The sequence below is a fragment of the Lolium rigidum genome, chromosome 7 (assembly GCF_022539505.1).
Source record: "Lolium rigidum isolate FL_2022 chromosome 7, APGP_CSIRO_Lrig_0.1, whole genome shotgun sequence".
NCBI lineage: Eukaryota > Viridiplantae > Streptophyta > Magnoliopsida > Poales > Poaceae > Lolium > Lolium rigidum.
The window spans coordinates 8,951,867-8,973,889 of NC_061514.1; the positions used below are offsets into that span (position 1 = coordinate 8,951,867).

Here is a 22,023-nt window from a genome sequence, read left to right on the forward strand (position 1 = left end):
CGCCGATCCTAGCTCGTTCTTGTCCTTTTTTGGAGTGGAATGTTTTTTAGACCGTTTCTGCTCCCTTGCAGATGGAGGTGGGGGTGGGGTGCCCGACCGTGGCTCGTAGCGCTGGCCTCCATCTTCCTTTTCCATAATCAGATGCCTTTGCACCTTCGTTGAATCCTCCATCCCAATCACTCCTGGTTCCTTCCACGTAAGCATGAGTGGAGGAGCAGTAACGTTCTGGCCGTCCTTGACGGGACTCGCTTCAAGTCGGGCATCAGTTGAATTCCTCTTGCGATTTTCATGTATCACAGGTGCAGCACCCCTGTCTTGGCCTCTAGTACGACCACCTCCACGGCTGGCAAAGCCACGCCCCGATCGCCCGGCCCCTCGGCCCTTAGAAGCCGCGTCCTGATTCATCCCTCGGCTCTGGCCTCTCATACCTTCTTCCCCATGAATCTGTGTTCGATTCCAAGCAGTGTCTGCAAGCATCCACTTGCCGAAACCAACAGCACCTGGGGCATGAACACCCGTGCCACACTCCTCCTGGACATGGCCAAGGAGGCCACACACAGCACAAAAACGTGGAACCTTTTCATATTTTACTCTCATTATCACTGCTGGCTCCCCTTCCGGTTTGATTGTTACAAAACGAGTAAGCTCTTTCCTGACATCTAGCCAGACCCTCACTCTCACAAAATCACCACCATCCACCCGAGAGCTATTCATGTCGACTGTGATGACCGTCCCCACGCTCTCCGCCAGGTTTGTAATGATCGATTTCTTGCGATACAATTCTGGCACGTCATGAATCTGTATCCATGAGTGGATTCGATTGAGCTCCAAAGTCACTTGGGCTTTACATCCGTAAGCACTTGTTTTAAGAACCGGAAGTAATGGGCCAAGGCCTACTGAATGGTACAGTTGCCATTCCTTGGAGTGAGAGAAGTGGAAAGCGCCGACGAGAGAAGAGGAGCGGACGGCGGCGCGGCGCATCGCCGCATGCTGCGTCGGCCACGGCTCGGAGGAAGCGGCCGCGGAGACAGTTCCGGCTGTGCAGTGGCGTTGGCCGGTTCACTGAGCCGTTGAAGCAAGTTCATCGAGGCGATTTACCACTCCAGGGTCTTCATGGTCCCGGCTTGAGCTAAGGTACACCTAGCAATACGCATTTGGGTCTCTCCGCTGAACTTAATTTGGCTAGGTTGTTTACTTGATCTGCAAAAGCCCTGGGGCATATAGAATTTCAGTGTAGTTTTTTGATGAATCAGTTGGGTAGAAATTATGATTACAGTACAATATTTTGTAAAGTGTCCAGGCAACCAAACTTTAGAAGATTTGCTTCAAGGTTATAATCATATTCAGTGGGGCATTCCAACATGGTTGGTTTCTGTTACGAGATAAAGCTCTTTTACGAACAAAATGAAAATACAGTTGGGCATATCGACCAGGCTCCGCGGCGGCTCGCCAGCTATTATTCACAGATTTCTCATACAACAAAATCACGAATATTACAACCACCTACGAAAAGTTGAGTTCAGCTATACCAAAATCCGCACACACTAAGTAATACAACATCTAACGACCCTCAAGTGTTGTGATGCTAATTTCATTCATGGAGTTCTCCATCATCTCTCTTGCTTCTCCACCTTCATAGTTACTTTCAGCAAAATATATAGGTTGTTTTGGAGTCGGAAGAAGTGCGTTTTGATTCTCTATCATATACATAACCGATGACATTAGTGGCCTATCATTGGGATGATCTTGAACACACAAGAGTCCCACATGAATGCACCGTAGAACTTCATGAAGTGGGCAGCTTGCAACAACTGAACAGTCCACCAGTTCAGTTGCCTTTTCATCTTCCCATAATCTCCACGCCTGATCAATAGAACGGTGTCACCATACGGTATGCCGGGGGAAGGGGAGGGATTGATAGTTTTGTGTATTATGCAATACTTACATAGGTGATCAGGCTAGAAAAGTTGGCTAGGAGCTGAGGTGAGCTGATCTTCAAGCCACTGATGATCTCCAGGAGAAGGACACCAAAGCTATAAGTGTCTGATTTTACAGAAAAGGCACCTCGCATCGCATATTCAGGCGACATATAACCACTGTTTAAAGCAAAAAAACAAAAGGTAAGCCAATGACATATACTATACCATGCCATATAAACAAAAGTGTTAAGGCTATAAGGATTGCTTACTATGTCCCAACGACCCGGTTAGTATTTGCTTGGTTCTGGTTAGCACCAAATATTCTTGCCATACCAAAATCTGAAATTTTGGGAGTCATTTCTTTGTCCAACAGGATGTTGCTTGCTTTGAGATCTCTGTGAATTATTGTTAATCTTGAATCCTGATGGAGATAAAGAATGCCTCTTGCTATTCCTTTAATTATTTTGAACCGTGTCAACCAATCAAGCTCATATTTTCGTGCACCATCTTTCATGATCAATATGAAAATGAAACTAGTTATCATGAATATCATTTTGGTTGAAGTAAAGAAATTTGTAAGGTGTGATAGAAAAAGTACATACCGAAAAGATATGAATCCAAGCTTTTGTTAGGTAGGTATTCGTAGATCAGTAACTTCTCATCCCCATGAATGCAGCAACCAAGAAGTCTGACTAGGTTTTTGTGCTGCAGTTTGGCAATTAAAACTACTTCATTCCTGAACTCCACTGTACCTTGTCCAGAATTCTGGCTAAGCCTTTTGACAGCCACCACATTTTCACCTTCAAATGTTCCCTACATTAGGACATATTCTTCGATTAAAAAAAAATGGGAGCAGATTTTTTCAGGTCCCACATATACTTATCCTTACACCGACAAGTCCATTTAACTCATTTTAACTCTAAGCCAAAAAATGTTTCTAACTCCAAAATTGTCTCGTTTGCACTCTCGAATATGAAAGTGCAAATAACAGACTCATCCTAAACCACTGCAATTTTCGAGCTCGTGACATCAACATGGACATGTTTCACGAATTTGGCATCAACTTTTACATGTATCAATTGTTAGATATAACAATTGTAAGAATGAGAGATGCTAAGAGCCTAAGCCATCAACTTGTCCATGTAGATGACATGTGATCCAAAGCCGGATGGTTTCATGGCAATGAAAAATGTGAGGGAGGGGAAGGCTAATTGTGTGCAATGGTTTTGATGGTTGCATCGTGGAAGGCATACACTAAACGATATTGGTAAGGGTGTTTTGAGTCAGACAACAATTGAAGGTAAACTATGCTGCTGTTCTTTCCATCGACTTTATTGTATGCACCACATTATATTACCTTGTACACTTTGCCAAAGCCTCCCCGCCCTAGCAAGTTGGAGTCAGCGAAAAAATTTGTTGCTGAAAGGATATCTTCAAAGGTAACAGATGGAAATTCTGTACTGTTTCCCTCAAGTTCTTTGGATGTGCTGAAGTATCCTAGCATCAGTTTCTTCTGGTTTTTCTTCTTTCTCCATTTGCCTGCTAGTTAGGACATCCATATTCATCTAACTCTTACACTGATATAATAATATGTGGAAGTCAAGACACCTTGGTTAATCTACCTTTGTATTTGTAGATCCCGACGAGGGCTATGCATGCCAATAGCAACAAGAACGTTATAATCGGGAGTAGAATCTGTTCTGTACTATGTTTCTTGTTACCTGCTGAAACGCATCCAATGAGAAGTTCAGAATTCACTTGTGTACGTACCATGATGGATCAGTGAAATTAATTAAGTGCTTATATAGCTACCCACAAGTTAAGGAATTAAACTACTAAGGCTTGTGGTAAATCAATGATTTGATCATAAAAAGGAATGTATTTGATATTCCATTGAGCCCGTGTTTTTTACTGATTCTACCCCTTAATTTTTTTTGTCTATTGTTAACGCAATAAAAGGGAGAACATAATGGCTATGGCCCATGAAAAGCTAATCCATAAAACCTGAAAAGGAATTGTATGCATTTGAAATTAAAGTTAGGCTGAAAGTTCTATTGTTTATATTATAATAATGGCAAAAACCATGTTTTGTGTTGGTAAAAGAATCTTGGTAGTGTAACATTTTTTTACAAAACATCTAAGACTAACTAGAGATCCTGTTAGAAATATTGAGATTAGATACTCGAACATCTTTGTCTCGAAAATATTTTTCGCCGTATATCACAAATTTTCTGGGTGTGATAAACATATTACAGTACAAAACGATCATCAAAATATCTTTTGTCAAAACTGTTAATATCCATAATGTCATTTTTTTGTAAATTGGATGTAATAACATGTTGTGGGAGGCTAGAAATTCAAAATTTATACAGATTTAACGTATTGCGCAAAATACTCGAATAGATTTATAGTTAGTCATAAGGATTACTAGTATGAGTGTTGCAAATTTTGCATAATAAATCATGTCAACTATAGTTAGTCATAGTACGATATCTATGTATTTGCATAATAAATCTTGTCCATATGCGTCCCATCTTTAAATTTTAATGCAAATTTTGTTAACACGTCTTATTCACGTGAAAAGCTCCATTAAAACTGGCGATACAATATTTTTAATGACTTGTAGAGAAATTTTTTTTTGCACGGGTTGCGGAATACCAGGAGAATCGGCCAGGCGGATGTACATATTCTCGCCAGAGGTTGATTTCCCAGCATCGATAAGCTCCCCTGACCAAACTAAGCACCTTGAAGGGTCAGCCATTGCACCGGCGCTACTCAAGTTGCTGTAAGCATAAGCCGTGCACGAGCAGTTGCGACGACACTCAGCTGCACATTCATCTAAGCTTCTGTTCCTTATGTGCAAGAAGTTATCGGGAACCTTCATCCCAGATAAGGGAGCGAAATGACTTTGCTTGCCGCATTTGAGCGCTTCCTGTCTGTAACATCCTTTAGAGAAAAAATTAACACCGTCGTCAGGCTCAAATCCATCAAGGCATTGGCAAGCTGGGGTAATCTGAGTGAAGTCGCAATAACTGAATGGGCCACACGAGGCATAGAGTTCGCATGGAACAGAGGGGTGTTCTCCAAAGATTGCCCATGATGATGTGTGTCTATTCCAACTTAGGTACTTCAACTTGCCAGTGTAGTCAATCATCAAGCGCATGAGCGTTGAGTTGTCAGAGATTGTGTAGGTGACGTAGAACTCGTCTCCAGAGTTGACAGTCGTTTGGTACAAGACGGAGCTGGTGTTGGTTAGATATGTGCCACCGGACACAGACTTGCCGCTCCAGACAGTGATGCGGCAATATGGCTCTGTCTTGTTCCATGTGACGAACTGAAGGTCTGGAGAGCTAGGGTCGCCGCTGCACGAGAAATCCCCAGAAGATGGGTCATCTGGGCCCTTCCAAGCAACAAGCCGCATGGCGACTTTTGCCTTGTAGCTCACCAAAAATCTCATCTTGGGAAGTATTGTGTCGGTTGGGTGATCAAAACTCTGCCATGTGATCTTACCATTTGGAAGTCGGAGGACCAAGTTCCCCTCGTCGAGCAGCACTGCAGTAGCTCCAGCGCCCGTGCTGTTTTTCTTCACCGCCCAAGGAGTGCGACCTTGGGAATCTGACAACACCAGGTCTGAACTGTTGGTGATGGCGAGCACCGGGGATGAAGGGGCGAGGATTGGGTTGTCTCGGTTGGCAACCCACACGACGGTGATTGGTCCAGGGATGTTGTGGTACCATATCCCAAGGTACAGGCTGGTGTTGGAGCTGGTCGGGGAGAAGAAGCCGAGAGCAAAGCCCCCGCCGTTGGAGATAAGCGTGTCGCCGTGGGTGAGTGGCTTTGCGTGTGTGAGCTGGTCATCAGATTTGCAGGATGAACTCAAGAATAGGAGGATGAAGATGGGAATGTAGCGCATAGCCATTAAGCCGTCTCCTTTGGTCTGCTCTGGTGTCAAGGGAATGTACGCAGGATGCTTATTTGGAATATTTTTTCTGCAGCAGGTGAATATGTATAACGGAAGGAATGCATTATGGCAAAAATCTGGAGTCAATGGGACCAGTGAAGTAGTGATTGATCAAGACGGCAAGGTCGACCAGGACCATAGCTCACATATGGCCAGGCTACCGGACAGTAGGAGAGCAGCTAAGCAGGCAACAAGTCTTGAAGGACCGCGATGGACGCGCAAAGGAAAGTTATTTTTGTTTTGAAAGTTCACCACACCACACCAGTACGTGGTTTTCTCCATCTGAAGCCGAAAGATAAGCTGGTGGTCGCGTACTGATTACCATGGGCCATACGGTAGATGTTACATCAGCCTCCCTCTCACGCCAAAATATCTAGTACTGTACAACCCTTGTGTGAAAATGCAGGTCATCTCTGTGATTTATCAAAACTTCTTTTATTTAGGTTTAAAATCCGTCCTTTCTGAATTTCAGTTGGTACACTAGTGAGCACTACACTGCGATGTTCTTACACATTGTTAGGACATTTATTTTTCCAAAACACTCTGCTCTTGTAGATTACTGAAGACGCATTGCTGCAGATTGTCTCAGACGCCGTGATCCTGGAGCCGCCGTTGTTCACAACACACCCCTTAAATGGTTTGTTAGTGCTGGCACGACAGATTCTCATATTTTAAACATAATGCCATAGGTTCAGCTTTATATATAAAGCCAACATGCCAACAAGGTTCATACAACGGGTTCCAAACCCACCACGACACCAAATCCAAGATCAAAGTCTACCAATACATAACATAGTCTCACAAGAGCTCATAACTTAAAGATAAATTGGTCAAGGGAAAGGACCCTCCGCCACGACGCCATCATCCTCCGTCCGGTGTCCGCACGTAGAGCCTCCGGATCTCGTCTCTAGCCACGTCCAGTAGATCAGTACCCTCCATCTCTGCATATTTCTCCTCCAGGGTATCTAGCTGCGTAATCTGATCCTCTAGATGGTATCGGAGAGCCCACCCCTCCTCATCCAAACCCGTGGAATCTACGATACTATCCAGGTTTGCCACCCCATCCCTTGAGAAATTGCCTTAGTCCTCTGGAGATGCCTTGCCAGAGGTCAATGCTCGATCAGTGAGGTCCCGATTCACAGATCACCAGGGAAATCTTCTCCTTTACCAGCTCCCCAAAGCCAGGAACTCCAAACCACCAGGTTTGGAAGGAAAAACACAATGCATAGCCCAACCCTTTCTCGTCGGTGTCCATAATCAAAGGACAATGGTCCGAGGCAATTCTTGTGATGGCCGTTAGCGTGCATAGCGGGAAGGAAGCCTCCCATCCCATGGAGACAAAAACCCTATCCAACACCGAACATATAGGGGATGCATGGTTATTGGTCCAGGTGAAGCGAGCCCCTGCTCGATTAATTTCACGCAGCACCAGCCCTGCCAAAGCATCGTTAAACCGGCGTACCCTTGGCCAATTGACAACCTCGTTACTCTTGTCCGCTGGGCTCCGAACAAGGTTGATATCTCCCCTGCCACAAGAGGCAGGGGCAGGCAGCTACCTCCGTATGTAGTTCTCCTAAGAATTCCTCTGTCCTAGCATGATCTGCCGGGCCGTTAACAAGAACCTAGAGTGTCCATATGCTGGAAGCCAGTTCCAAACGAATTGACCCCCGTGCTCAAGACGTCGGTGCTCAACCCTCGAGAACTCCTGCTTTATGGTTTCTTGTAAGCCAATGATATCATCCTTTTCTTTTAAAAGGATGTCTTTGAGCTAAGTGACGCGACCCAGCGCCCCAAAGCCCCTGATATTCTGAATGAGGAAATGATGCACCCTTGCGTTTAGAGCTACCCTTCCTAACCGTGAGGCGAGATTTTCTCCCTTCTTCCGGGGTGGTTTGACGATTGATGAGCGCAGTTTGCACATCGTTGGGGAACCCCAAGAGGAAGGTATGATGAGCACAGCAGCAAGTTTTCCCTCAGTAAGAAACCAAGGTTTAATCGACCAGTAGGAGAAATGCGTGACTTCTGAAGGTGTTGCTAGCTAACTATTGGCAGGACGCACTACCGATGTCAACAACAATGTGGAACCTGCACACATCACAATCAAATAACGGTGCCCCAACTTACAGTGAGGTTGTCAATCTCACCGGTTTTGCTGAACACAAATGATTAAATGTATCGACTGGAAAGAGATGTTTGTAGTAATTAAAGAGAACATAGCTTGCAGTAAGTAAACATAGCAGGATTGCAGTGGATGAATTTATCAATGTAAAACAAAGGACCGGGGTCAACAGTTCACTAGAGGTGCCTCTCCATAAAGATAAATAACATGATGGGTGAACAAAATACTGCAGGGCAATTGACGGAATACCGACCATACATGATAAGATGATTACTATGAGATTCGTTTGGGCATTACAACATAATACATAGACCGTAATCCAATGCGTCTATGACTAATAATCCACCTTCCGGTTATCGTCCGAACCCCTTCCAGTATTAAGTTGCAAGCAACAGATTATCGCATTAAGCAATGTGTGTAAAGTGAACAATAGAATTACCCTTGGATAAAACATTATTATTTTCTCCCTAGTAGCAACAACACATCTACAATCTTAGAAGTTATTGTCACTCTTCCAGAAAACTAGAGGCGTGAACCTACTATCAAGCATAAATACCCCCTCTTGGAGTCACAAGCATCTACTTGGCCAGAGTATCTACTAGCAACGGAGAGCATGCAAGATCATAAATAACATATGACAAGAATATATAATCGATCTCAACATAGTATTCAATATTCATCGGATCCCAGCAAACACAACATGTAGAATTACATAAAGATGATCTTGATCATGTAGGGTAGCTCACAAGGTCTAAACATGAGGCACAAATTGGAGAAGACAACCATCTAGCTACTGTTATGGACCCATAGTCCAGGGATGATGTAAGGGTATATTGCCCCTATGTGTGGTTTTGGTAATTAATGACAACCCCTATGGACTAATGTTTTCATTGAGTTTATATGAAGGAATATTCCATAGGTACTACTTGTAGTCCATGTGTTGGATTCAAGTATGGATGCCATGAAGATAAATATATACTTTGAGTATTGGCATCAAGATCATCGATTTAAAGATATATATGTGATATGATCAAGAAGAAGAAATGAAGATGGAGTTCTTATGTGGAACTCAATATTAGCCATGCTCTATCCTATGTGATAAGCAATGAATGATCAAGAGCTTGAGAGCTTGATTTCAAGTGAAGAATTCTTTATACACCTCAAGATAGTATGATAGAGTATGAGAAGATACAAGGTTGAGTTGGGCAAGTTCAAGATGAGCATCTCAAGTGGATCACATGCTTGAAGCTTGCTGTCCATTTGGTAATAATGGACATGTGAAGATGTGCATCAATGGAGCTTTCCCATCATAGTGTATGGAGGAGCATTTGTGAGTCTTCAGGAAGCAACAATGATCAAGTGAGGCATTCCGGCTTGAGTGGAGCTTGAAGATTTATCATCAAGATCAAGCGGGTTGCGCAAGGCAAAGGTATGACCTTGATAGGTTTTCCTTTTACCGGTCTTAAGGTGGTTGTTGGGAGACCGGATTATAGGATAGATAGCCGCACTATCAAGAGGGGCTTTCGATTGGGTAACTTGATCGCATCGTCTTAGGGAGCTCAATCCTTTGCATACTTTGCATATCCCTATTGCTTCTTGGTGTTTCTCTGTGAGAGGTTCTTGAGCTTGTTGCTAGCTTTACAACAAGCCCAAGTTCATCGAAAACGGAATCTGCATGCATCTTCTATTGCGTTTTCGAGTTTGGACGTCTTCACCGTTTCTTGACGGTGGGAGACTCCCTCTCTAAAGCATCTAAAAATATCTTCTATTCGTCGTTATCTTTCCAACAAAATTGGTTTCATGTCAATCCGGGTCCGGCCCCTCGTCCGGTCTGACTGGGCGGTGGACCGGCCTCCCCGGTGCAGGTTCTGCGCGACAAAGTCTCGCCCCGGTCACGAACCAGCTGGTCCGATCTGTGGCCCGGTCTGACCGGGTCCTGCACCGGGTGGGCCGGTCTGTGGTCCGGTTGACCGGGCTCCTCGATGGTTGACTCAGCCCAACGTTTCCCCAACGGTTATATTTGCTCTTGGGCTATAAATAGCCCTACTTCCACCTTGGGTTGTATTAGTTCTTCTATTCTCTCTCCTCCATTGTTGCCTTTGAAAAACATGCCCTCTCTCTTGATTCCCCCCATGATTCTTGCTCATTCTTGAGGGATCTAAGAGAGGAGATCTAGATCTACAATCCCCACCAATCCATTTCTCCTCTAAGTGAGGGGAACTCTTTAGATCTAGATCTTGGAGTCTTTTGTTGACTTTCTCCATTGTTCTTCCTCTCCAATCTCATCCTAGCATTTGTTGCTTGGGTGGGATTTGAGTGTGAAGGACTTGAACACCTGTAGTGTTCTTGCTTGGCATCATTGCATAGTGTTGAGCTCTCCACCACGATTAGTTCGAGTGAGAGACCGTGAGCTTGTTACTCTTGGAGGGAGACCTCCTAGTTGGCTTGGCGGTTGGTGCACCGGTGATCTCTTCAAGGAAGATTGTGAAGAGGCCCGGGCTTCTCCTTCGTGGAGCTTGTGAAGTGGTTGTGGAGCTTGCCATCTCCGGAGCGGAGGAAAAGCTAACCATAAGGAAAGGGCCATTATCCTTCGTGGGTGTGGCTCGGAGAATAGGGTGAGCCTTCGTGGCGCGGGGAATCCTTCGTGGACCTCCACTCCTCCAAACGTGACGTACCTTCTTGCAAAGGAAGGGAACACGGGAATACATTCTCGTCTCCGCGTGCCTCGGTTATTTCTATACCCGAGCTCTCTTTCCTTGTGATAGCCATCGTGCTTGAAGTACATATATCTTGCTATCACTTGTGCTACATATATCTTGTGCCTATCTTGCCTAGCTCTAGTTGTTATTGTTACACTTAGTTGAGCCTAGCATATTTAGGGTTTGTGCTTGTAAACTAAATGTTAGTTTAATTCCGCATTCTTACAAGACAAATCCGCAAGAGTTTTTAAACGCCTATTCACCCCCCCCTCTAGGAGACATCTCGTCCTTTCAGATGAACTACTCATGCATCACTTCGGAGGTGGGCATGTTGATGTAGATGCCTCCGGCGATGATTTCCCTCTCCAGCAGGGTGCCGGGAAGAGCTTCAGAACCCTCCCGAGCTAGGGTCTGCAATGGCGGCCGCGGCGGAACTTTTCGTGGATGGAGGCTCAGGTGTTCAGGGTTTTCCCGAGATGGTGAATAAATAGGCGGAAGGGCGAGATCGGTGGAGCCCTGGGGGGGCCACACCACCCCTAGGCGTGGGCCAGGGCCAGGCCACGCCTAGGGCTGGTCTGGCCGCCCTGCCGCCTTTCTTCGACTCCCCTCCGGAGTTCGTCTTCGTTGCGGTAAAATATTGACTTTGACTTTTGTTTCATCCAATTCCGAGAATATTTCCTGTACAACTTTTCTGAAATACAAAACAACAGAAAACAAGGAACTGGCACTGTGGCATCTTGTTAATAGGTTAGTGCCGGAAAATGTATAAAAATGCAACGAAGCATGAGCAAAGCATATATAAATTGTTGCAAAACAAGCATGGAGTATCAAAAATTATAGATACGTTTGCGACGTATCATCGATCATCCCAGCCGCCGCGTCCGGCCTCAGTGGGGAGGGAAGTGGCTCCACCGGTGCCACCACACCGACATCTGCAGTAGGCTACCGCGCCGAAGCCAAGTCGGATGTGGGCTCCCTGTCCACATTCGGCCCTTCCGTCCCGAGCCTGTCCACAACAGTCCCCGCAGATGAGGGATCCCCTAATCCCTCGCCCAACCGGCCGGTGACCATCCCTGTCACCATGCTCGTCTCAGCCGCTACTGTGGCGGCCTTACGGGCTTCGACCTCCAGGTGAAGTCGCTTGGCAGACGCTGCCAGCGCCGCCTGTACCTATTCCTTAGCCCGAATCAGCGTGAGCACCTCCGTAGGTGTCCCCGCGTTATGATTAAATGATACACCACTATCCACAATTATCGACGCTAAATGGAAATCTAAAAGAAAACCAAGAAGGGTGGAGTCCGTACCTTTGGCTTTGCACTTGGCTTCTAGGTTCTTCTATGCCGCCAACCATTGCGCTTTCACCAAGGCTGTGGTACCAGCCGAGGAGCCCTGGTTCCGAACACTCTTGTGCACCACCATCGAAGAGGACTGTGTTGTGTACTGGGTGTAGGGGGCGGTCTTGAACCTAGGAGCCTGGGCGAGTTGCATATCCGCCATGATCTCCTTCTGAAGGTTTTGGCCCACCAGCCTCTCCGCCTCCACCACTCCCTCCTCTGCACCCGCGTTCGCAACCGCCTCGCGCCCAGCCTCTTATTCATCCGCGCTCAAACCAACCCTTGCCACTTTGGCCGGTGGTCCCTCCACCAGCAAGTTGTCCTCAACCGCCGATTCCATGATCATCGACTCGGTTTCGTTTGAAACCATGGAGTCCGTCGCTCCCAGCTCTGACTCCCCTCCGGCTAAAGAGTTTCCTCCCACCCAAACTCTACCGTTCTTACGGATAACTCCATCCCGCAGTTCAAAACCTTCAGCATTCGTACCCGAGAGGTTCCATTCAGTCCATAACTTCTTAGTTGGTGCATCATCAGTATAACCTATGACCAGTTTATCCAACCATGAAGGAACAGCTGCTGATATGGCCAGCAATTCAGAGGAGTGTTGGCAACGAGAGAGAGCATCTGCAGCCGCGTTCGTGATACCTTTCTTGTACTGGATGGTATATTGCAGTCCCATCAACTTGACAAAGGCCTTGTGCTGCATTCCTGTCCCTAGGCGTTGTTCAGTCAAAAGGAAGAGGCTTTTCTGGTATGTGCGAATAACAAACTCTTTGTGTTGCAAATATGACCTCCACTTCTCGACAGCCATAAGGATGGCGATGCACTCCTTCTCATAGGTTGAGAGTTCTTGATTTCGTGGACTCAACGCTTTACTGAGATAGGCCACAGGGTGCCCTTGCTGCATGAGAACAGCTCCCACACCATATTGACAGGCATCAGTTTCCACCACAAATTGTTGGGAAAAATCAGGGAGAGCTAGGACCTGAGCCTGAACGAGTGCCCGTTTCAGCGCCTAGAAGGCTTCTTCCGTGACCGGTGTCCATTGGTACATTTCTCCTTTGCGCAGCAATTGAGTGAGGGGTTTGCTGATGAGACCATAGTGCGTGATGAACTTGCGGTAATACCCCATCAAGCCTAAGAATCCTCGGAGCTCCTTCAGGTTTTTGGGTCTAGGCCAGTCCTTGACAGCTGTGATCTTGGAGCTGTCCGTGGCCACGCCGTTAATGCCAATGACGTGTCCAAGAAACTCCAGGTTTTGCTTGGCAAAAGAGCACTTGGAGCGCTTTAGGTTGAGCTGCTGGTCACGAAGTACTTGGAACACTTCTGTCAACTGCTTGGCATGCTGCTCCACTGTTTTGGTGTAGACTAGAATGTCGTCCATGAACACTAAGACTCCTTTGCGTAGCACCTCCTCGAAAACTGAGTTCATCACACTCTGAAATGTTGCTGGAGCGTTGGTGAGGCCGAAAGGCATGACCAAGAACTCGTACAGGCCTTGATGAGTGCGGAAGGTCGTCTTGTACTCGTCACCTTCTGCCACTCGTAGCTGGTGGTACCCTGATGACAGGTCTAGCTTGGTGAACCAACGAGCTCCTGCCAGCTTGTCGAGCAACTCATCCACTACGGGTATGGGATGCTTGTGTTTGATGGTGATGGAGTTGAGTTGCCGATAGTCAATACAAAATCTCCATGTTCCTTCCTTTTTACAGACCAAAAGAATCGGAGAAGCAAAGGGGCTGGAGCTATGCCGGATGATACCTTGCTGCATCATGAGGTGTATCTGGCGCTTGATTTCATTCTTCTGATGAGGAGCATACCGATATGGTCGCACATTTACTGGTTGAGCTCCTGGTACGAGCGAAATGCAGTGATCTTGGTGGCGTCGAGGAGGTAGCCCGGCAGCAGGCACAAAGAGGTCTGCAAATGCTGTCAGCACAGGAGCTATATCTGGGTGCACCCCTTCACCTGTTGCAGTCTCCAAGGAATGCAGATTGCCCTGTTGATGTACTGGTTGCACTTCGACACATTCAGCAACTGCGCCTCGACGCAAAAGGCCCTGAAGCTGACGAGCAGTAATTTGGTGGCCTGGCGTGCTCTCATCTTGGATGCCTTGGCAGAGTGATGCGTTGTCCGCGATGCTTAAAGCGCATGCGATGATGGCGTCAGTGCACCCACATAGGGCTGAATTCCTCCAGCCAATCTGCGCCCAGAATGATGTCGTAGCAGCCCAATGGTAAGATCTTCATATCCCGATCGAAGGTATGTCCCTGTGTGCGCCATGCTAGGTTAGGCAGCATCGTGCCGCTGATCATGGTGTCGCCGTTGGCGATGACAAATTGTGACGGCTCGCAAGGTTGCGGAGAGGCGTGGAGCTTGTCGACAAGACAAGTGTCGATGAAGGAGGCACCACTGCCAGAGTCGACGAGGATCAGAACCTCGTGCTTGCCCACGTGCCCGTGGAGACGAATGGTGTTGCGCCGTGCTGGAGTAGAGCCCGTGATTGCCGCGATGTCGAAGCACATAAGTGCGTCACCTGAACTGACTTCGTCGTCAGACGCCGAGTCCGGGTCTGGTGGAAGGGCGTCCAGCAATTACTCCAGGATATGCAGAGGCACTTGAGTGGGGCACTTGTGGGTGCGGCTCCATTTCTCGCCGCAAGTGAAGCATTGCCCCTTCAACTTGCGAAAAGCGCAGAGTGCTTCCAGCTTGTCATCGCAGCGTGGTGCTTCTGGCTTCTTCTGTTCATCCCCGCGGCTGGAATGTTTGGCCTTGTCCGTATTATGGAAGGTACAGTAATTTGTGCGCGAGGACGAAGACGAACGCTGTTGTTGTTGCCGAACATTTTCTTGCTCCGTTTCCTGCAATTGAGCCAAGAGACTAGCAGTATCCACGTCTTCAGGTAAATGCAACAAGATAGCAACGCGCAATTCATCAGCTAAGCCCGCGATGAAACACTCCACAAAGAAAACTTCACTAGTGCTAGGATCATGCAGGAGGAGTTGGTGTTGCGCATGAACAAATTAAATTGTTTTTGCCCCAATAGGACTCTAGCTTTGTATAAATCTTCCCAGTAGATGATATATTGCTTAGATTGCACTGTTTTAAGCCAGAGCGCGGCGTTCCCCACAAAATTTAGCATGGAAAATTTTACTTTCATCATGTCAGAGATGCCGTAGATCTCAAAATACATCTCACACACTAGTAGGAAAACCCTTATAGGCGGAGCTTAGTTCTGTGGCGCACCACCAAAAATGCGCCATAGAATGTAATTTTGTGGCGCACCAGGCAAGGTGCGCCACAGAAATAGCTTAATTTTGTGGCGCACCAGCGAACCCTGCGCCACAGAAATTACATGGGGCCCACGTCCTGCCACCACCAATTATTAGTGTAGGTCTTTCTGTGGCGCACGTGCTTCGGTGCGCCACAGAAGTTGTTGATTCTGTGGCGCACTTATTCTGGTGCGCCACAGAAATAAGATAACTTATATCAGCGCGCGTCGGCCGTGCCCTCCCCCACGCCTGTTCATGCACCTCTCCCCTCCCCTCTCCCCTCCGATCCGTACCGCCTCCATGGTCGTCGCCATCGCCGTCGCCGCCGCCTTCCTCCGTGAGGGCCGCCTGCCGCCACGCTCATCCCATCCCCGCCACCTGCAGCACAAGCTGCCGCTACGGCGAGGAGGGGCCGCCGCGAGGAGGGGCCGCCGTCGCGTCAAGGTGGAGGAGCCGCCGCGACCTCCACCCTTGCCGTCGTCGTCGGTGAGCTCCTCCACAACTGCCGTTGTCGTCGGTGAGCTCCCTCCCCTCCCCTCCCTCTTCCTCCCCCGCGCGAGCACAACATGCTCGACGAAATGCTCGCTCTGGATGCATTGCTGCTGTTGCTCTGGATGCATTGCCCCTAATCGTTTTGCTTCATATGGTGTTCATATGCATTGCTGCTGCTAGAGATGCTTATTGGAGTGTTCTATATGTTGTTCTGAACCTGTACAATGTAATGAAATTGTCTATGCTTATAAAAATTGTCAATATGACATAAGAAGATGCTTATTGTCTATGCTTATAGAAAGATGTGACAATGAAATTGTCTATGCTTATAGAAATTGGAGTGTTCTATATGCTTATAGAAATTGTCTATGCCTCTGCCTCTCTGTACTTGTTCTATAAATCCATGTCTGAACCTGTACAAGGTAATGAAGACTTGCTCACTTGGTATTGCTTGCTAGTTGGACATTTGGTTGGTTTTGATGCTACTGGTTCATTTAAATGCATGAAATGCTACTATGGTATGCTACTGTGGTATCCTTGTGAAGAAAATGATGGATTCTTGTGTGAGCTTATGGTATGCTACTATGCTACTGTGGTATCCTTGTGAAGATTTACTTGATGGATTGTTGTGAGCTTATGGTATGCTACTATGCTTATAGAAAGATGTGACAATGAAATTGTCTATGCTTATAGAAAGATGTGACAATGAAATTGCCTATGCTTATAGAAATTGGAGTGTTCTATATGCTTATAGAAATTGTCTATGCCTCTCTGCCTCTCTGTACTTGTTCTATAAATCCATGTCTGAACCTGTACAAGGTAATGAAGACTTGCTCACTTGGTATTGCTTGCTAGTTGGACATTTGGTTGGTTTTGATGCTACTGGTTCATTTAAATGCATGAAATGCTACTATGGTATGCTACTGTGGTATCCTTGTGAAGAAAATGATGGATTCTTGTGAGCTTATGGTATGCTACTGTGGTATCCTTGTGAAGATTTACTTGATGCTACTGTGGTATCCTTATGAAGATTTACTTGATGGATTATTTGATTTAAATGGAATGCTTATGATGGTATACTAAAATAGAGATATTCACAGTAGGGGATCATGTAAATGAATGCCACTGTGGTATCCTTTGAAGAAAAAGGACTATTTCTGATGGTTTTAAAAGGCTAGGTGGTGCTAGGTGATTAAGTTGGCTACCAAGACTTGTCTCATCTGGTTAGCTGGGATATGCTATGTGTTGTTGCTTGTTTAGGCATATCTATCACTTACTGGATTTACTGGTTCTTGATTGGCCTCTCTTTTGCCAGCATCACTTGGTCTATATATCAAGTGATGAATAATCCCTTTGGAGCATCTGCTCCATGCATGCTATGTGTGTTTGAGCATCTTGACTTATGTCACCATGGTTGCTGGTTTGGTGGTGTTTTTGTACTTGCCGATGATTAGATGGTTGGTCGATCACTCGTACACTCGGGGGTGGAGCAAGTGAGCCTGGTGTGATGACACAAATATCAATATCTTGTGCATCCTACCTAGCCTCACTTACTCCATCCCTATATGTTAATATTTGTTTCGACCAACAAAGTATGAGGCATTCCATTTAGTTCATACTAGCTACTTCTTAATTGCATTGGCCTTTCTTCCATTTTAGTGTCGATGATTAAATTGTTTGGTCACTTGTACACTCTGGGGTGGGGCCACTGAGCCTGGTGCGATGGCACAAATATCAATCTCTTGTGCATCCTACCTGGCCTCGCTGACCCCACCCCTGAATGTTAATATTTCTTTCGACCAACAAAGTATGAGGCATATGATATCTAGTTGAGATACCACTTGGCTCTTTCTTCCATTTTAGTGCCGATGATTAGAATGTTTGGTCACCTATACGCCGCAATATACTTTGTAGACGGCCCCCCTTTTCCCGGCCGCCGTTCCGTGAACGAGTCTTTGACGAGACAACAACGCCGACCTGCCTCTCCGGCGCAGAACCACGCTAGTCCCAGCCGCCTCTCTTGTGGCCGCGTCTCCTGCGCCCTGCACTCTTCGCCTTCTTGCCCGGTGAACAATAGACTGATCGTTGGAATAAGGAAGCCGATGACGGCCGATCGCAATCTAATCTTGCGACCGGCCGTCATCGGTTTCCTTATTCCAACGATCAGTCTATTGGTTCACCGGGCAAGAAGGCAAACAGTGCAGGGCGCGGGACACACGGCCACAAGGGAGGCGGCTGGGACTGTCGTGGTTCTACACCGGAGAGGCAGATCGGCGTTGTTGTCTCGTCAAAGACCCGTTCACGGAACGGCGGCCGGGGAAAGGGGGCCCTTCTGCAAAGTATACTGCGGCGTATACTGCAACTATGGTTTCTGACCATAGTATTTGTGTTGACCAACAATGTATGAGGCACTTATTCCATTTTGTCATTCCATTTGCTTTGGTATTTCCAAAATGCAGATGATTAAAATGTTTGGTCCCCGTACACTCTGGGGTGGCGTAAGTGAGCCTGGTAAGATAGCACAAATATCAATCTCTTGTGCATCGGACTTGGTCTCACTGACGCCATCCCGGATTGTTAATATTTGTGTTGACCAACAATGTATGAGGCATTTATTCCATTTCTCTTGTGCATCGGACTTGTTGGTCTCACTTTCTTCCATTTTCATCATAGTAGGAACTGGATATGAAGACCCCGATGCAAGCGAGCCTGGTGGGTAGAGAGGAGGGGAGCAAAGGAGGAACCGGATGAAGACTACTTTGTATCTCGAAATTATGAAATTTGTATGAATTAAGAGTTGTATGCAAAACATTTGTCTATATTGTTGTATAATGTGATGATGATGCATAATGTTGCTATGTTATATGTGTCCACATTATATCTGTCTATATTATATCTGTATATAACCTGTATACTGTGTATAAAACCTGTATAATACACCAGGCAGTATAAAATCGAGTATACCTGTACAATGTTCTGTGGCGCACCAAAATGTAATTCAGTGGCGCACCTGTTTTTGTGGCGCATGGGGAACCATGTGCGCCACAGAAACCTTAATTCTGTGGCGTTGGGCCCCTGCGCCACAGAAACCTTATTTTTGTGGCGACGTTTCTGTGGCGCACCTCCCGTGCGCCACATAATCACTTTTTGTGCGCCACCGATGAGGCTTTTCCTACTAGTGACAGTTGTCCTTCCAAATGGTGGGATCGGTGCCATCGAACTTGGGAAAGCCCATCTTAGGAGTGGAAGTATAGCGAGTGTGGTTCCTAGGTCGGTCATACGAATCCTCATCCGTGTATGAAGTATAAGGATCGGTGATGATAATCGTACCATTGTCCGGGGGAAATCGGCGAGACCCGGAGGCCTCGTGATTGTGCCCCCGTGTAGGATTGTCGTTGTTGTGCCCCTCAAGCTGTCGCGCTGCCACCGCGCCCTGCAGCGGTGTAGTAGGCAGCTGCACGGGCGATGGAGGTTGTGGTGGCGGCCGCGACTCTATGACGCCCAGCCTCGCAGCGGCGTCCTCCGCGTGAAGCTTGAGCGTGGTAGTCGCCGCTGAGAGATCGGCGACCGAGGCGTCCATGGATTTCATCCACGACGTCAAGCCCGCGAGCTGCTCGGCGAGGGAGTCCAGCTTGACGTTGGTGTCTTCCGCCGCGGCGGCGACTCTCTCCGACATCCTCCGCTCCGCCGCCGTCGGTCTCTTCGGCGCCAGGGTGTATCCAACTCTTCCTGATCAACCGTCGCAGGCCCGGCAGCAGCAGATCGGAACCCGATACCACCGGATTTGCTTCGGAATTAGGATCGGAGAAAAAATTGGGGGTGGTGGTTGGTGGCTCTGATACCAGATGATATGATCTCACTTAGGGTTCATACGAATCTCCTATAGTTTGATACAAATCTTGAGATACAGATCCAGATGGATCGGAACATTCATCTAATCAGTTCGACTGGAGGCGGCGCTCTTCATGGAGGTAAGTAGCTGACTCAGTCGTCTCTTCCTTCGCCATCCTGCGCTGGGCCTTGGTCTTGTCATGGGCCTTGGGCTGGGTCGTGATAAAGGAGCATTGGAGCGTCAGGTGCTCGACTGTCTCCTCTTCCTGGCAGCATAGCGGACACATCGGTGGGTGTTGCAAGGCTCTTTTAGCCAGCAGATCGGCCGTCCACAGCCTGTTCTTCAGGACCAGCCACATGTGCAGTTTGTGTTTGAGGGGTGCCCCTGCCATCCATAGCTCCTTTGCCCCAGCCATTACCGTTCTTCCTATGAAGAACATGTCGTATGCGGATTTGGCCGAGTACCTTCCGTTCGCCGTCAGCCTCCAGCGTACAGCGTCGTCGTCATCCTCCGATAGCTCCACTCCCCTCGTTGCATCCCACAGCGTCAGGTATTCCATTATGGCCTGAAGAGAGGGCGTCCCTTTGATCATGCTGACCCAGCTGTCCTCGTTGAGCGCCTCCGCCACCGTGACTCTCCTGTCTGATGGCTTGATGTGTTCGATCAATGTTGGCGCAATCTGACCCACGCTTCTGTTGTTGAGCCATTTGGTCCACCCAGAATCTGAGTCGTTTCCCGTTACCAATTTCGCAAGCCGTGGCCGCAAGGAAAACGCCTTCAGCTTTGTCCGGTATAGAGAAATGCAGTCCTTGCCATGGCTTGTCCATGCTATCCATCTCCATCGAGCGCCACCCCATTCTCAGCGCGAGGTTCAGCAGGCGTAGGTTCTTTACTCCCAGCCCCCCTGCAGCTTTGGTGAACAGACCGTGTTCCATGCCACCACACATTGGCCCTTTCTTGCTTCCTTGGCCGCCGACCAGAAAAACCCACGTAGCAGCTTGTCAATACAAGTGAAGAACCATGGAAGGAGGTCCAGGGCTAGCATGTGATGTATCGGCGTGGCTGTGAGCGTCGAGTTCACCAAGACAAGGCGTCCGCTTCTCTCCAGCAGCTTGACTTTCCACGTTGGCACATGTGCTGCTACTTTGTCCACAAGGGGTTGCAGGTCCTGCTTCGACAACCTAACGAGCGACAGCGGCAGCCCCAGGTACTATACAGGGAATTGCTGCAACTTGGCAATTAGAACAACTTCATTCCTAAATTCCTCGGCTCCTTGTCTAGAACTTTTACCTAGCCTTTTGGTAGCAACTTCTTTGTCATTTTCCAGAATTCCCTGCATTATTATCATTAGGTAGCTGAATATGATTGACATCGTGTTCATACAAGTACAGTAGTTTTAAAGAAACAGATTATCTGATTACTACTACCTTATAAACCTTCCCGAAACCTCCTTGTCCGAGCATGTTGTCATTAGAAAAATTGTTTGTGGCGGTAACAATGTCTTTAAAGATAACAAATGGAAGCTCTATATTTTCATCACCAAGCTCCTTTGATGCTCCTCCTAGAATAGTGTTTCCCTGAATAGCCTTGTTTCGGCGCATTCCTAACAGAAATAATTAATTGAAAAATTGTCCGTAGGTAGTCTTTAGAAGTAGTGCAAATATTGTTGATTTTGAGTGGTGTAATAGCGGCTTTGAGTGTGATTCTACCTCTGAACTAGCACATCCAGAGAAGGAATATGCACATCAGTAGAAGCAGACATGCTGTGACTGGGAGCAAAATCTTGAAAATACTCACCCTGTTTTTTTTTGAAAGATAATATATTAAAAAGCTAGCAAGCCGCCTCATTAAAAACCTTCCAGTTCACTTAGGTACCCTGATAAGGAAAAGAGTGCGTCAGAAACTTGCAGCCCACAAATCACACCAAGTTACATTCAGCCCCAAGGCTGTGAACTAGAAAAGCAAGTGGCTCAGCATCCCAGGAAAACGATCCATCTTGTAGGCTTATATATTTTGCACAAGAAAAAGTCGCCTGGTTAGCCTCGCGACGAGCATGAACTAAGCTAAAATTTGTAAACAACAAACTCAGCTCACTAATCTCATCTAAGACCTGCTTGACTGCTGAAAGATCATTAGCTCTATTTTTCCAAAGTCGGACCAAATCTTCAGAGTCAACTTCAAAAACAACATTAGTGAAATCCCTGCTTCTTGCATACACAACAGCATCTCTAAAAGCAAGGGACTCCAGCGTCAAAGGATCAGACACACCTCGGTAAGTCTTACCCGTAGCACCACGGAAGACCACCCCCTCTCGTGCAACATCACCAGTAGCTGCCAAATTGTCATTGACATTAACAGCACCATCAGAATTAATTTTAACCACTCCATCAGGTGG

General features: G+C 47.1%; 1 protein-coding gene across 4 annotated transcripts; it reads right to left on the reverse strand.

The window, feature by feature from the left end:
• Window positions 1-1,423: 1,423 nt before the first annotated feature.
• LOC124669471 (G-type lectin S-receptor-like serine/threonine-protein kinase B120) lies at window positions 1,424-5,879 on the reverse strand. Of its 4 annotated transcripts, none has more exons than XM_047206090.1 (7): window positions 4,578-5,879; window positions 3,542-3,640; window positions 3,277-3,458; window positions 2,522-2,732; window positions 2,189-2,426; window positions 1,946-2,096; window positions 1,424-1,863 (listed from the first exon to the last, which is right to left on the reverse strand). In XM_047206090.1, the coding sequence occupies exons 1-7, from the start codon at window positions 5,836-5,838 to the stop codon at window positions 1,561-1,563; spliced, it is 2,445 nt and encodes an 814-aa protein (XP_047062046.1). In that variant the 5' UTR covers window positions 5,839-5,879; the 3' UTR covers window positions 1,424-1,560. The 4 variants fall into 4 exon arrangements, with proteins under 4 accessions (XP_047062046.1, XP_047062045.1, XP_047062043.1 ...); XM_047206089.1 differs by having other exon boundaries at window positions 3,277-3,461; XM_047206087.1 differs by having other exon boundaries at window positions 3,542-3,643.
• Window positions 5,880-22,023: the final 16,144 nt, after the last annotated feature.